The sequence below is a fragment of the Pithys albifrons genome, chromosome 9, assembly GCF_047495875.1.
Source record: "Pithys albifrons albifrons isolate INPA30051 chromosome 9, PitAlb_v1, whole genome shotgun sequence".
Lineage (NCBI taxonomy): Eukaryota > Metazoa > Chordata > Aves > Passeriformes > Thamnophilidae > Pithys > Pithys albifrons.
The window spans coordinates 21,820,222-21,834,065 of record NC_092466.1 but is presented as its reverse complement, the minus strand read 5'-3'; the positions used below and the strand labels follow the sequence as shown (position 1 = coordinate 21,834,065).

The window sequence follows — 13,844 nt, the reverse complement described above, 5'->3', positions numbered from 1 at the left end:
CTCCCCAGAAGCCTGCAAAAGGGCAAGTGAAGCAGGCATGATATCCTGATAGACTGTCTCCCCTTGAAATCTTGGGAGGTAGCATGTGTATTAATGTTCCAAGGATCTCTGGCTTCTTGTTCTGTCTGTATAGTCTGTTTGTCTTTGCTGGAATCAGACCTAAGATAGTGAGAAATGTGTCTGAACACACAGCCAGGCGTTGAATTTAACCACAGTGTTTTCCTTCCTGGTCTCAGCGAACCCAACTGTGAGGAAGGTGCCTGCCACAGCTGGCATGGGGCTCTCCAAAACCCCGACGGCAGAGATCGAGCGCAGCCTGTGTGGATCCACTGTCTCTTCTGTCTCCAAGGTGACATGGTGTTACTGAAGATGTGCTGGAGGGGGAAGGGCTTGGCCTGTGCAAGAAACAGTTTGCAGTGGGAGAAGTGAAATATATTATACAGTAGGTACTGGGGTCATTGATACTAATGTCAGAATTTTAAGGGCAGTGTAGCTCAGAATTAATTAGGTAAAATACAAGTGACTCATGCTCCATGCATGCAGTCAAGTCATCTAAATTCTGGCTGGAACACATCCCTGAAAACTTTAAGAGCTAGTCTCCTTCAGCTTACTGACATGAACTCTCTTGCACCACAGCTTATGATAACTGCTTCTTGATGTTACTACTTGCAGGGGCACAGGCTTTTGTGTCACTATATGTTTTTGAAGTGGGGGATAACTTGATATTTGCTACAGTTGATAGTTGGTCACTTCAGAATGGGAAAAGATTTTTTTTCCTTTTTCAGCAGGGGAGAAACTGTTTAAGTAACTGACAGTTACATATCAGTGCCTGTATATGAAGACATGAAAGTATTTTCAAGGGGAATTGGCATTTTCTGTAATATTTCCATACTCATTACAGGGTTTGAATGGTCTTCCTTTTACAGAACAAAGGAAAAGAAAAAGGGAATAATCATTTCCCTTGCTAGCATAAGATTAACAAACTTCCAGCACTCACCACATAATGCTACATTTGTTTATTTTTTTATTTTTGTTATGAGAAGACTGTAGTACTTTATCATAAGTTATCTCACAGCTGCAGCCATGATTATCTCTCCAGTGACAGTGCCTTGCAGCAGCAGTCAGTTCTTTAGGTAGATTCATCCCTGTAGAAACATTTTTTCCTGGCTTTAGATACTTAGAAAAGAATGAATCTCACTTAGACAAATCAATCAGTGTAGATTTACTAATGGAAGAAAGATGATAAGGAATAATAATTTTAATCACCAGATCCAAACAGACCCATTTGTGTTAAGGTTTTAGGGTAGTACCTGAATGAAGTATTCAAAAAATAAAAGGTCATGGAATATCATTGAAGTATATTCCATTAGATTTCTATCCATCTCTTTCCTGCATTATTATACAAAATTGATTTTGTGGAGAGCCTTTTTTGAAATGCGTGCTATTGTCTGCAGGTCACATATACCCGAGAACATAGCAGGGAACCAGAGGAAGAGGAAATATACAGTGCAGAGAATTTCCGTCGCATTGCTCGCAGTCTCAGTGGGACAGTTATCTCAAACAGAGAAGAGACATTGGTCTCTTCTCACAGTTTTGTAAGTAGAACGATGTGCGTCTTTCCAGAGAGCTGTCATCTGTGTGTAGAGTTGCTGTTTTCTCTGTCTTCATTTAGCAGTTAAGAAACAAGACAGCAGACAACTGAATAATAATCCCTTGGAAGAAGAATCAACCTTTATTTAAGTAACAAAGCCATCTTCCTCAGGTGTCATTGCAGAGTAGTGGCTGCTGCAGCTGGTAGCTAACATCACTTGCCAGTATCCAAAAACATCCAGTAAAAATGTGGTTTTTTCAGTTGACTTGAAGTATTTTCAAGAAAGCTTTTCGTACACGTATATTCAGCAAGTAGCATTTTGAGACCGTAATAGTAAGCATTAAAAGGGAGACAGTTCAAGACTTGATACATAAAATGCAGACATACAGGAAGTAACTGAAAATAAGGAGATTGATTTTTTTTCTTTTGCCCTCTCTGTCAAGTAATCTTAGATGCAAGTTACAACTGTCAGTGGGGAAAACAGTAACAGTGTGTTTAGCAACAGAACCAGACATAAAGTGACATCTTGGCTTGAAATGATTTTTTGCAAACTGTACTTTAGTTTTATTTATTTATTTTTGTTAACTGCATTAATAAGTATAGAAGAGTCTCAGTTGCAAAATCAGTTGTTTAAACTGGTTGGTCCAGTTGCATCTTTCTGTTATGTACTGTAAGCTAAGAATACATCAACTTCTGAGTGTTTGCTCCTCAGTGTGCTTTAGTTAAGGGCTTTAACACATACTTGAAGATGCTGAGAGAAGCAGTTAAAAACCTCTAGGTGTGCAAGACCCACCCTCTCTGCTGGAGGTTTTTATCCCTACAACACAAGCAACCAATGGGATGGCTGTGTGTTACTACTCTTCAAGTTAGGCACTGAGCTCAAGTCTGTGATGCTTTGTTATTGTGCCATTTAGCCATCCCTGCTTTTTGGGGTAGGTAATTCCTAACTGAAATAGTACAGCACAGGTTAAAACTTCAGCTGCAACAGGTAAATCTGTTTATAGTCTGAAATCAGAGCTTTCAGAAAAGCCTGCTAGAAAATAGGAAGAAAAGATCAACAATATTCTCTTTATTCCATGGCTTGTATAGCTTGCCAGTTCCAATGCTCACTGTCCTGCCATTGTTTTGTGGATTCATTTTCTGAATCAGACCTCCAGAAGTGGTTTGTGTTTGGTATAATTCCAGTCAAATGATCCTAAGTAGCCCACCACTGCAGTAGGAGCCTTACTGGATTGATGCAGTTTTGATTTGTCTGTCTTTTTCACACACAGATGCATGTTTTTGTTCCGGTGACTCATCCCTTTTTATCCTTGGATCAACACTGTCTTTGCTTGATTCAAACCCAGCTCTGTGTTTACTCATCATTTCATGTTCTGTTCTTCTCCTTTCTCATTTTATAAAAGGAAGCACCAAATACGAGGAAAATGCCAGTGGACACCAGCCACCGTTCTTCCAGCTCCACTTCCCTTCCTTTCCCCTATGATCCTCCTGTATTTCCCTTTGATCCCCAGCACAACCCAAACCAGGTGCAACACCCACCCCATGATGTACTGATGCCCAGCATGGTGGGCAAGGCACGTAAACTGTCAGGTAATCACAGGACTTTTCATCCTTTTTCATGATCAGAAATATATCTGAAATACAGCTCCTCAGTTCTTGTCTTTCATAATGGAGTTGCACCATCTACCCGAATTCCTCCAGAAATCTGGAAGGACCAATCATGTTTCTTCTCTGCCCTTTGGAGTTTTTCTTTGGTTATATGCTAAGTGTACATAACCAAAGCCAATAATCTTTATGGAAATAGCATGATGACTTTATATAAAATTATATTAATATTTGAACAAGGTATTTTCTTTAGTGTAAAAGCAGTAAGACCCACCACCTTGTTGCCACGTATCAGAGTAATTCCACAAGCTACTCATTCCTGCAAATCACACATGTAGTTGTGCCAGTAGAAATAACTAAATCCTGCATGAGAATTATTTCCCCTGTGACAGCATCAAAACCAGTTCGATCTACCAGCCTTGAAATATTTTGTTGGGCTCCTCCATGACACAAGGGGCTAATAAAGAAATCTGAACTCTGTGACAGCAGCTGTGGTAGGATAAGGAGGAAGCATAGTGAGGATAATGAATGCTTGAAAGGGTACACCAAGCTTTTATTCAGAATTGCATGTCAACCAGTAACTGGATATATTGGTCATTTTGTTCTGTCACCTGCTGGAAGTCAGAGAGGATGAAACAACAATATAACTAAGCAAACCTTTTTTTTTTGTTCGTTTGTTTTTGTTTTTTCTCCCTCTTTAGGAGATCAGAAAAACATCATCCAGAAACTTTTGGTTGTGCCTGACAGGGGTGAAGCTTTCCAAGGTGAAGACTACCCAGGTGTGGCACTGAGCTATGGGAGTCTCCCTTGTGCACCCAAAGGCACCCCTCCCCAGGGGCAAAAGCCTCTTGTTAATCCACATTTAGGAGGTGGAGCATCAAGTGTCTCTGGCCGCTGGCCGAACACAAGTTACCCTGCCAGGCAAACAGCCACATTACCAGATAAACGAACACTGCTCTGGGGGAAACACGCTGGCCAGCCAGGCAAGAATTTACAGGAAGGTTTCCTCCAGCAGCCTTTACAACATCAAATGCAGGAATCTTACTCCATTGGTTGCAGGCTGCCAGCCAGCACAGACTACAGCACTTTAAGAATACCACGTGAGCCTTCTTGGGATCCCGATGCCTCTCAAGGTTGCCCTGTGCCCCCTTCTTGTGTTAAGGCCCCGGGTCCAAGGAGAGTTGATATGCCGCCCGAAGAAGACTGGAGACAGAACAGCTACACCCCTCAGCCTGGAAGAAGGCGAATGCTGCCAATGCATGTGAAGGATGGGACTTTTTCTTCTGCTTCAGAGGCACACAGAAATATGCTGGCTCGAGCAGCAGCTGCTGCTGGCACCATGCAAAATAATGGCTGGTGAAATCCTGTCCACTCCAGGTGCCCTAATGACCAGCTCTGAGAATGAACTGCAGCTGTTGCCAGAGCATGAATTACATGGAGGCAGAAAACTCTTTCAGTCAGTATCTGTGCCAGTTTTGTCTTAATACGTAGCTGTACAGTCTGTGGAAACTAATTGCACTGTATTTTGTTTCTGACGCTACTGAACTGCTGTCTGGATGGGGAATCTTAGCTATTCTGGTCCTGGCCTCTCCCAGCAAATGAGTGCTATAGGAATGGTGAGCTTCAGGGGCATTGGTTTATGGGTAAGTTCAGAAATGTGCACGTGTTTTGAAGGAAGACGGCAACTAACAAAAGGACATTTTAAAGAACTCTTTTTCATGAAATGTAGCTTTGGTAAATTCTTCACATAAAAACCCCAACCATTTTATTTTCTTCTTCCTCTTCTCCTGTTCCTTCCTAGTGAAAAAGAAACTGACCCACCTTCCAGGTTCCAGTAAACCTGTACTTGGCAGGTGGCAGTTAGTAAAGCACAGTTAGTAAAGCAAACCCAGTTTTTGGTGTGCTGAGATCTCATGCAGAGATCTCAGGTGTAGTTGCTGCAGAGGAAGTGGCAGGGAGACACTGTTCATCAGTAAACCTGAGTTTTCCCCACTTCCTTAAGGCAAACTAACAATGCTTCAAGCAGAAAAGACTGTTAATGCTGCACGCTTAATTACACCAATGTAAACACAGAATAAGTTTTAACTATTTTAGTGTCAAACATACTTGCTTTTGTAAGTATTTTTCAAATAAATCTATGAAAATAGTTCTATTTACTTGTCTGTGTATGAGCTTTCTTTGCTATTTATCTTTACTCATCAGTTGACGTGAAACCTCTGCTTGATTTTCTTACACATGAACAAACATGAGTAAATTGTTTATTCTACTTCATCAACAGAGTTTATGTAATAAAGGCTTAGATTGGAGGACATGCCTAATTTTGACTCTGGACTTGACGTGTTTTGTTACTAGTCAGCACTTAAATTTCTCCTCATAATAGACAGTAATTAACAGTCTCCTTTGAAAAGTATTTTGAGACTACTTGTTTGAGGGAAAACTACAGCATGCATGCAGACACACAGAAAGATCGTTAGAAATGATTGGTGAGAAGTGTCATTTTAATCCCACTTGCACTGCTGCTCCTGCAGACGCTTTCAGGTGTGATAGTCAGGAGGCGTTTGGAAGCATGGAACGCTTTCAGGTGTGATAGTCAGGAGGCGTTTGGAAGCATGGAGAGCTCTGTTCCTGCCCCTCATCCCTGGCATGCTGCTGTGGGAGCGGGGCTGGAGCCTGCAGAGGGCTCCCGGCCCTCTGGTGCGTGGCGCTCCTCACTACTCACCTGGGGCTTCACACTCACTTTGTGCTTGCACCTCAGGGCTGGATGGAATGTCAGCAGTGTCATTTCTCGGTTTCTCGTTTCTAAGGAATTGCTATTGTGTCTGTTACTGTTGCAGTCTTGTGTAACTATGTCATGTGCAATTGAGTTTTACATTGGGGATTGTGTTGCACACTTCTTTGTACTAAATGCCTCCCTGGCCGTGGTTACCAGGACAAAGCACTCTTCTTCTACCTCTCCATTCCAAAATAAGCTCTCATGACTTTTGACTTTTTCATGTAATGGTTTTTGCCATTTAATAATACGAAACTTTAAACTACTGATTTTCTAAATGTAAACCAATGGAGTATTATTTTACTTGACACAACTTTTTGATTGAGGTTTCTCAGCAAATACAGATTTGTTAGTCTCACACCATAGCCAGCTGCTCAGTCTTTAGCCATAGAAGTTATGATTTGAGGAAGTGACTTGAATGCAGTGGTGGATATTTGGACAGAAACATTCCTGATGCCATTTCTCTCTCATTGGTAGAATGATACTATTGGACCAAAGGAAATCCGGGCAAAAGCAGCTTCTGTTTGTTTTCAGCTTATTGATACCTTCAGCAGTTGGTGAAAGGTATTATAGCCCCAGAAGGCAAATGAGGACATGGATAAGTATTTGATGCTTTGCTTGACTACAACTCTAAAAAATTCATATTGCAGATTGAGACTTAAGTATTCTTGACTATCTAAAAAAATAAGCTGCCAAAATAAAGTACAAAGTCACCTCTTCAAGAATCAATATAGAATATGAAACTTTTGCAAATAAAGACAATGTGCATGTTTAGATTTATTTCTTATATCCTTGTGACCGGGAAGGAGAGGAAATGTGCTTCCATAAATGCTCTGCAGAATAATTCTAAATTGATTCAACTTACTTAAATAATGAATGGTATCCAGGTTGGTTTTTTAGGGGTTTATTCCATCATTATAATTTTAGCTACCATGTTTCAAAACTGTTGTGTAAACATCCTGTGTATATCAACTGCTTACTACGAAATGAACCAGAGGCCTGAAAAGGAAAAGCTGGGTCCATGGGGAGCAGTGTATTAGTCCATCTGAAGAGAAACAAACTAAAGTACATTCAGCAATGTATTTAACATAGGAGAAAATGTGAGACTGGAAAATACCATTACTTCAGCTTGTGCATGCAAGTCTTAATGAGGTAAATTGTATTTACTTGGTAATTCGTTTGACTAACTGTTAACTTGCAAGTCTTTTCAGTGATTTTTGTAGGTTATTTAAATCCTAGAAAAATCCATTACGTAGTAGTTTAATATCTCCTTAAAATTCACTGTTTTGTGTAGGAAGGGTCAGGAGGGAGTTTCCACAAGGAATTCAGTAGCTATTTAGAAGTCTTAGGAGTTTTTTGTAAATAATGTCTTCTTCATAAAATATGTCACTGGCTGCAGAGTATATTATTGGATGCAATTAAGTGAAAAGAACACAGTAGATACTCAAATCTACCTTTTGAAAATAATTTAATTTCAGTTTTTCTAAAAATAAAACTCATATTCCCTCTGTTTGTATGATCTCTCATTGTGTTTGTAATATGCATTTAGACCTGACTCTAGGGGGCAAAAAAGAGCAATGTTAAAATGAGGAGTAACTTGGTGTCCTGGCAGTAGCAAATTCATGTAAATGTGATCCTTCTGTATATGGAGAAGGAACTACCTAGTGCAGTTCCTTCTCTTGAAGGCAGCTGAGTTTGTGCACGCTGTGGAAATCCTGCTCAGACCTGCTCAGCAGCCAATGTGCTCAGGTGGAGTGTGTGCTGCAGTGCAGCACTTCAGTCACCCGAAATGCACACTGCTGTAGGGAAGTGCCTGCTCCTTTCTAACAACGGCTACTGTACCTGTGTTAGTGTGGGGAAGTTCGGAAGAGGGAAGGAACTGTCTTGCTGGTATTTTCTATGATTGCTAATATTACTGAAATTGGCTTGCCAGTGATGGCTGGGTAGGACATAGAAACTATGGGCAGGATTCCCAAATGCTGGCAGTCATGCAGATTTTGCATCTAACGTCATTTAGGGAGACAGACAGGACAAGGGTGTAGGGAGAAGAGAAGGAGGAAAGCAAAAGACAGAAGAGGGTGGATTGGAATGGGAAGTAACAGATGGATTGATGAAGAAGATAAAATGAAAGAAAATGTGTACATTGCATATCTTCACTCAAATGTGTCTGTCTTTCCAAAGAACACTTAGTAATTGGTCTAAATTTTCTTTCTTTAAATGGATAGATTCCTGTGCAGAGAGGATCCTCAGCACCAGTGTGGTGCTGAAGCTTTTAAGAAGGGAAGATGTACTGATGGAGAGAGTAGACAATGTTCCTTATAGCAATCTTCAGTTATGGTCACACCATGGTAAATGCAGAAGCACTTGCCCTGTATAAATAGACGTTGGACAAACAACGTAGGTTAAGTCTGTTTGTGCCAGCCTGGACAAAGGAGAACATGCTTGGGTTTTACAAACACCTCACTGAAGTCAGGGGCATGCTGGACTCTCCTCTTTAGCCCTATGGGTGGTAAAAGGCAAAAGTGTGATATTTTTATCCATCTGTGGTTGCTGCCTTTAGCATTTTGTCACTGCATAATGCAGAATGTTTGCAAGTTGAGTTAGATATCTGTAATGCTTCTTGTAGGCTAGTTGTTCACCATTACTGTTGCTGATGGAATTACCTTTAATGTTTCAGAAAACATTTTAGAAAAAGCATATTAGATCAATTATTTTTTTATTCTCTTGCACTACTGCTGGAATCATTTTATATCTGCATCATTTTTCTAGTTCATTGGAGGAATTTTTTCATCCTTTAAAACCAAAACATTGTAACTTGGAAATAGTATTAAGATTACTATTGGTTAATGGAAAACTGAGATCAGCTGTACAGTCACTTCAGAACCCTGAGTACTTTTGTTGGCATATTTGTGGAAGCAAATGCAAATAGATGAGTTCAGCTGAAGAAACATAAACTTCCTTATTGGCATCAATAGAATTGTTTTAATATTCATACCTGAGTGAGTAAACACTGAATATACTTGTGAATAAGAAGTGTATATTTGTAAACTAACTCAGATTTGTTGAAGGAGGATTATTTTAAGTTTTCACTAGCCCAGTCCCAGATGATTCACCAGTGAATCACAGGCTTCAGAGGCTTTATGTGTGTATATATCTCACTAATCAAAATAATTTTAAATATGAACACATGAGAAAAGTGAGTACAGTAAAGCTGTGCTTTAGTAATAAATCTAAGAATCATTTCATATAGCTCAGTTTTAACTTAATTCCCTTACTAAGGCACAGTGATTTTGATGGCGGTCTAGGGATATTTGTCATTCCAGATTTTTACTCAAAACTTATACCAGTTTATTAGGGGACTGTCAACTGAGGGAGCTCCAAGCATAGAACTCTCACTGATTAGAAAAAAAAACATTTGAAAAGATCAAACTATTCAAGATTGTCCTAAGCTGCTTAAAGCATGAGCATGTTAACGTGCAGGTATCTGTGTGAAGAGTAAACAGCAGCTGAACAAAATTGATGTGCTTTGATTTACAAATCTTGACTTACCTTGAATTACTTGTCTGGAATGCTGCACATAAGTCCAGTTTAACTAATGAATGTATACTTCTGTATCACTTGTCTGACACGGTGTAGGTTGTGTGAGAGAAATAGAACTATAACCTACCATTATAGCTTCTATACCATTTAAAAAATCTCTGGGTTCTGTTTGCTATGCAACTACATGTTTTGTTACTTGAAAATAAATTGCTTTCAAATTGTAACGCCAATGCAGTTTAGTGTACTTTGGCTTTTTGTAAGGGTTCAGACTGACTTTATTGAAGATATAAAATATGTCAGTCAAATGCAAGTTAACATTATACTACAATTAAGTCAGCTACAAGTTTTTGGAAATTGGGTATTTTTAAGTGCTTTTAAAAAGAAACAACCAATTGTTCGTAACACTATATATATTAATTGTTCCTGATAGGATGAAATAATGCATACATTTCCATTTTTTTGGAATTCACTTAGTTTCTCCAGATGGATTAAAAAAATCTCAGTTGATACTGAACAACCATTTCAGTGCTGTGGACTGATTTTGCCTAATTGCCCTTAGAGGCTTTAAAAAAGCTATTTAATATATCAGATGTAACAGGTATTTGACACCTTACTCATCTCAAGAGGAAGAGGAAGGTATGGCTGTGGGAATATTAAATCATTTTTCAGAGCAAACTAGTGATTTGGAAACAAGGATGTAATTCATCTGAAGAGCTAAGAAGCACAGACCAGAAAATAAAGTTGTAATGTCTTCTGATGGTGAGCAGGGGAAGCCCTTGTCTCTCCAGTGATTTTTTTAATTTTCTATTTGCATATAAAGTTACTGGGACAAAATATGCAGTGGGAAAGCTTCTGAATGTTTATGTGGGACTATTTTGAGATATCCTTTTCTGCATTCGTTTGTCATGACCTCAGGTTTGCCCAGTTATGAGGGTCATTTTTTTCAACTCTTCAACTCTCTCCAATCTCAATGTAACAGTTAATTCTTATTAATACTTAATAGTGTTTGGTCTTAGGAGCTTGGGAAAAGGATGCAGAGGGGTAAGCTGAAAGCACAGTTGCACTGTGGCCATGCAGTAACAATGGCCAGATGTGTTTGTTTGGAAAAAGTGCATGTACTTTTCAGCAACTGAGTCATCATATCTCTGCCTTTTGTGAGCTTGTTCCACCCACATTTTCTTTTAAAGTTGATTAGTGGGAATTCTCTGATATATAGGACATTGTGTTCATGGATCAACATAGAATCATTAAAGTTAAAAAAAATTTTAAAAAAGTATCACACTTTTATATCATAGTTCCTGTTAACAAGCAATAACGTGGTTGGGTTTTTTTATAAGGTCCTGTACATAGACCTGCTTACCTTGAATACTTTGTCAGTTAAGTCTCTTGCACTAAGAGACTGAGGCACTAAGGAAATGAGAGAGAACACAAAGGAGGGCAGCAAAAAGCAGAGTGAACTCAATTTTTAGAGTGAGTAGAGGTGACTATTAATAGTCTATTAATATCATCAAGGTAGTAAGATAAATGAAGAGAGGGAATTGCTTGGTCTCAGATGGTAGGAGAAAGAGCAATCGCTTAAGGCTAAGGAAGGAAAAGTTTGAACTAGATAATAAGGGCAGGGGAAGGAATGCTTTAAGCAGAGACAGTGAATGATGTTTTGCAGAATCTAAAGAAGAGTTTGAGGTACCATCACTTCTGAGGTGTGAGATTTAAATTAGAGATGCAGCTGATAGGGTTTGGTATTTAAAAAATCACCTAAAATGCTGGTGTCGAGTTGGGTTGTTTTAACCTGTTTTTCACAGTTGTGGTATGATGCAAGTAATGACTGTGTCCTTGACTAGCTTTTCTAACACAGTCTGTGCTTCCTCAGCCTGTTCACAGAGTTTATTGAGAAATGAGGGAAATGTGTGCAGGAAGGGAGTGTGACTGGATAGACTGTAATAGTAAAGTAGCTTGTCATTTATACCAGCAGCTCTCTGATACTTTGGTTGTGTTTTTTCTCTGTTTAAGTCAGCGCAGCATCTCTGTACTGGATGACATTGGGAGCTGTAGTACTGTGGTGATAATGACTTTATGATGCTGGAGAAAATTACTTAAAACAATGTTTTTAACCTTTCTGAAAGATGCCTTCATATAATAAGTTTTTCTGTTAAAAAATCGCTTGGGAAGCAGGAAAATCTTGTGTCCTCTTTAAAGAAAGCTTTCAAGTATTCTTATTGAAACTCAGTACAGCAATATGTCAAAATGTATTTTAAATAAAATGTGCCTTGTTCTGAAGCAGTCTCACTGTTTATACCAACCACAATACCATTTCTGGCAATTCAGAAAGGACAGTTTCAATCAGTCACTAGTGAGAGTCAATGAAATGGAACAGCTTAAGAAGTTCTGTCTTCATCATCTTCTACACGTCTTCCCCTCTCAGACCTGGTTTATCTCTGCAAGATTTGCTCTGTGCATCTTTCTCCTGGGATCTGGAATATATCTCTCTCTCCTGTGATTCAATTTTCTTCTTAGTTTTCACAAAGTTCTTGTTGGGTAATTAGATGATTCTGGGGCATTGCATTGTGCCACTTTTTAAGGTATGTCGCTGTTAGAGTCAGAAGAGACTGTTCTGATCATCTGCCCTCCTGCACAAGATGGTTACAGAATTTCACACATTCATTTTTATGTCTAACTTCTGCATCAACTTCAATAAACAGCACGTCTGAGACAACAATTTACTAAAATATAGTTGCTTCTATACCTTGTAGTCCTCAGTCAGGGGAGGTGTCAGAAAAGTCTGGGTTTTAACATAGCTCCTTTTGGTTTAAACAGCTTTTGCATGCAGCTTCAGCAGGTCCTGCTTTGAGGTAGAGCAGGAGGAAGTCAGGGATCATCTGCATCCCAAATGGCTCCATTCCCTGTGGTACAGAACATGGATTGGCTTGATTATTCTGTGTGCTTCTGCTGCTGAATTGGCTCTCCATTATGAAAGCAGTTTTTGTAAAGCAGTCCAGTGCTAGCAGCTAGGTAATGGTTTGGAATATCCAGTCAGAACAGGAATGAATCAGGCTTTTTCTTTGCTGTATTTTTTTTAATTTGGTGTTAAAATATGAGGAATGGAATGGCCACTTGGTGGCAAAGCTGAACAGGAGGTAAAATATGACTATGTTTTTCAGAAATGCTTCCATTTGTCTGGCATTTGTGGCAGATCTGTGGGAAGCAGGATTATAAAGGCACACTGACTTCTACCTGCAAGGCTGCGTGTTCCTAGTTGCCTGCAATCATAATGGTTCTTGTGGTACTGGTGGAAATTATTTGATTCCTTGGATACAAGAGGTATCCAATCAATCATCTTTGCCTTCACCGTGAGGTAAATGGGGCAATGTGAATGCCCCTTCCAGAGTCTCTAGCAGATTTAGAGACAATACTACATGAAAAATCTTCACTGACAAGGTAAAGGGCTTAGAGAGAGAGGGAACTACAGATTTCTGCCTAATGAATATTTTGATATTGTCCTAATGACAATGGTATGTGCTCTGTATTTTAATGAGGCAAGACAATATATCAGAAAACACCCAGGTAGCTGTGCTGGCTAGCTTCTCTTTCTAGCTGATTTTATTTTAAAAAGTCAAATTATTATTTTTAATGTTTTAAGAAGGTGTGGTTTGTAGAGAGACAGAACACCATTTTTTATATCAACCCAAGGTATTGAGGAGGGGTTGCAAAGCCAGCAACATTTAAGTCTGTGTGACAATTTTCTTTAGGTGATGCCTGGATATAACTGGAAGTGTTTCAGCGTGGAGGGCACTGGGTATGCTCCCTGGAGGCTGGTAATGTCTCCTTCTGGCACAGCATCATAACAAAATAATACTATGCTAAGCTTTTTCCTCAACCAAATTCTGACTGCATCAGCCCCTTTTCCTTCCCAGCCCAGGGGAGATGACTACAGGCTCCTGAGGGAAGTGAGACTCTGAAATAAGTATGGCATCTCTCTTGGAACTGCATTTCAGGTGAGGTGAAGACATGATTCCTGACAACACTCAGCAAGGTCTCAGGTTCCCTGTGTGGTTGGAACTTAAGGATAAATGAATTTCTTTATCCTATGCGAATCTCTTTGCTATTTCATGCTGTCAGACATTCAAACTGCATTTATTACTGACCTTCTTTTGATTTTAAATAGGAGACTGAATTTATTACCCCTGCTTCTTGTTCCAGCAGATCTGCTTTAAGCTAATGCTGAAGTCAGTAGGAGCAATGTTTTGCTGCCCTTCCTGTCCTGTGTTCTCACTGCACACTCTGAGTGGATACACATCCATGCTATTGAAGCAAACGAGCTTTTGTCCTGTTTGAAAACCA

General features: G+C 39.5%; 1 protein-coding gene across 13 annotated transcripts in view; it reads left to right on the top strand.

Moving 5' to 3' along the window:
* USP54 (ubiquitin specific peptidase 54) overlaps nt 1–5,348 on the top strand; it is a 92,369-nt gene extending 87,021 nt beyond the window's left edge. For all 13 annotated transcript variants that reach the window (XM_071564042.1, XM_071564044.1, XM_071564036.1 and 10 more), the window contains 4 exons: nt 237–349; nt 1,455–1,595; nt 2,995–3,181; nt 3,898–5,348. In XM_071564042.1, coding sequence (XP_071420143.1) covers nt 237–349; nt 1,455–1,595; nt 2,995–3,181; nt 3,898–4,556 — 1,100 coding nt within the window. In that variant the 3' untranslated portion in view covers nt 4,557–5,348. The remainder of the gene's footprint in view (nt 1–236; nt 350–1,454; nt 1,596–2,994; nt 3,182–3,897) is intronic.
* The last annotated feature ends 8,496 nt before the right edge of the window (nt 5,349–13,844 follow it).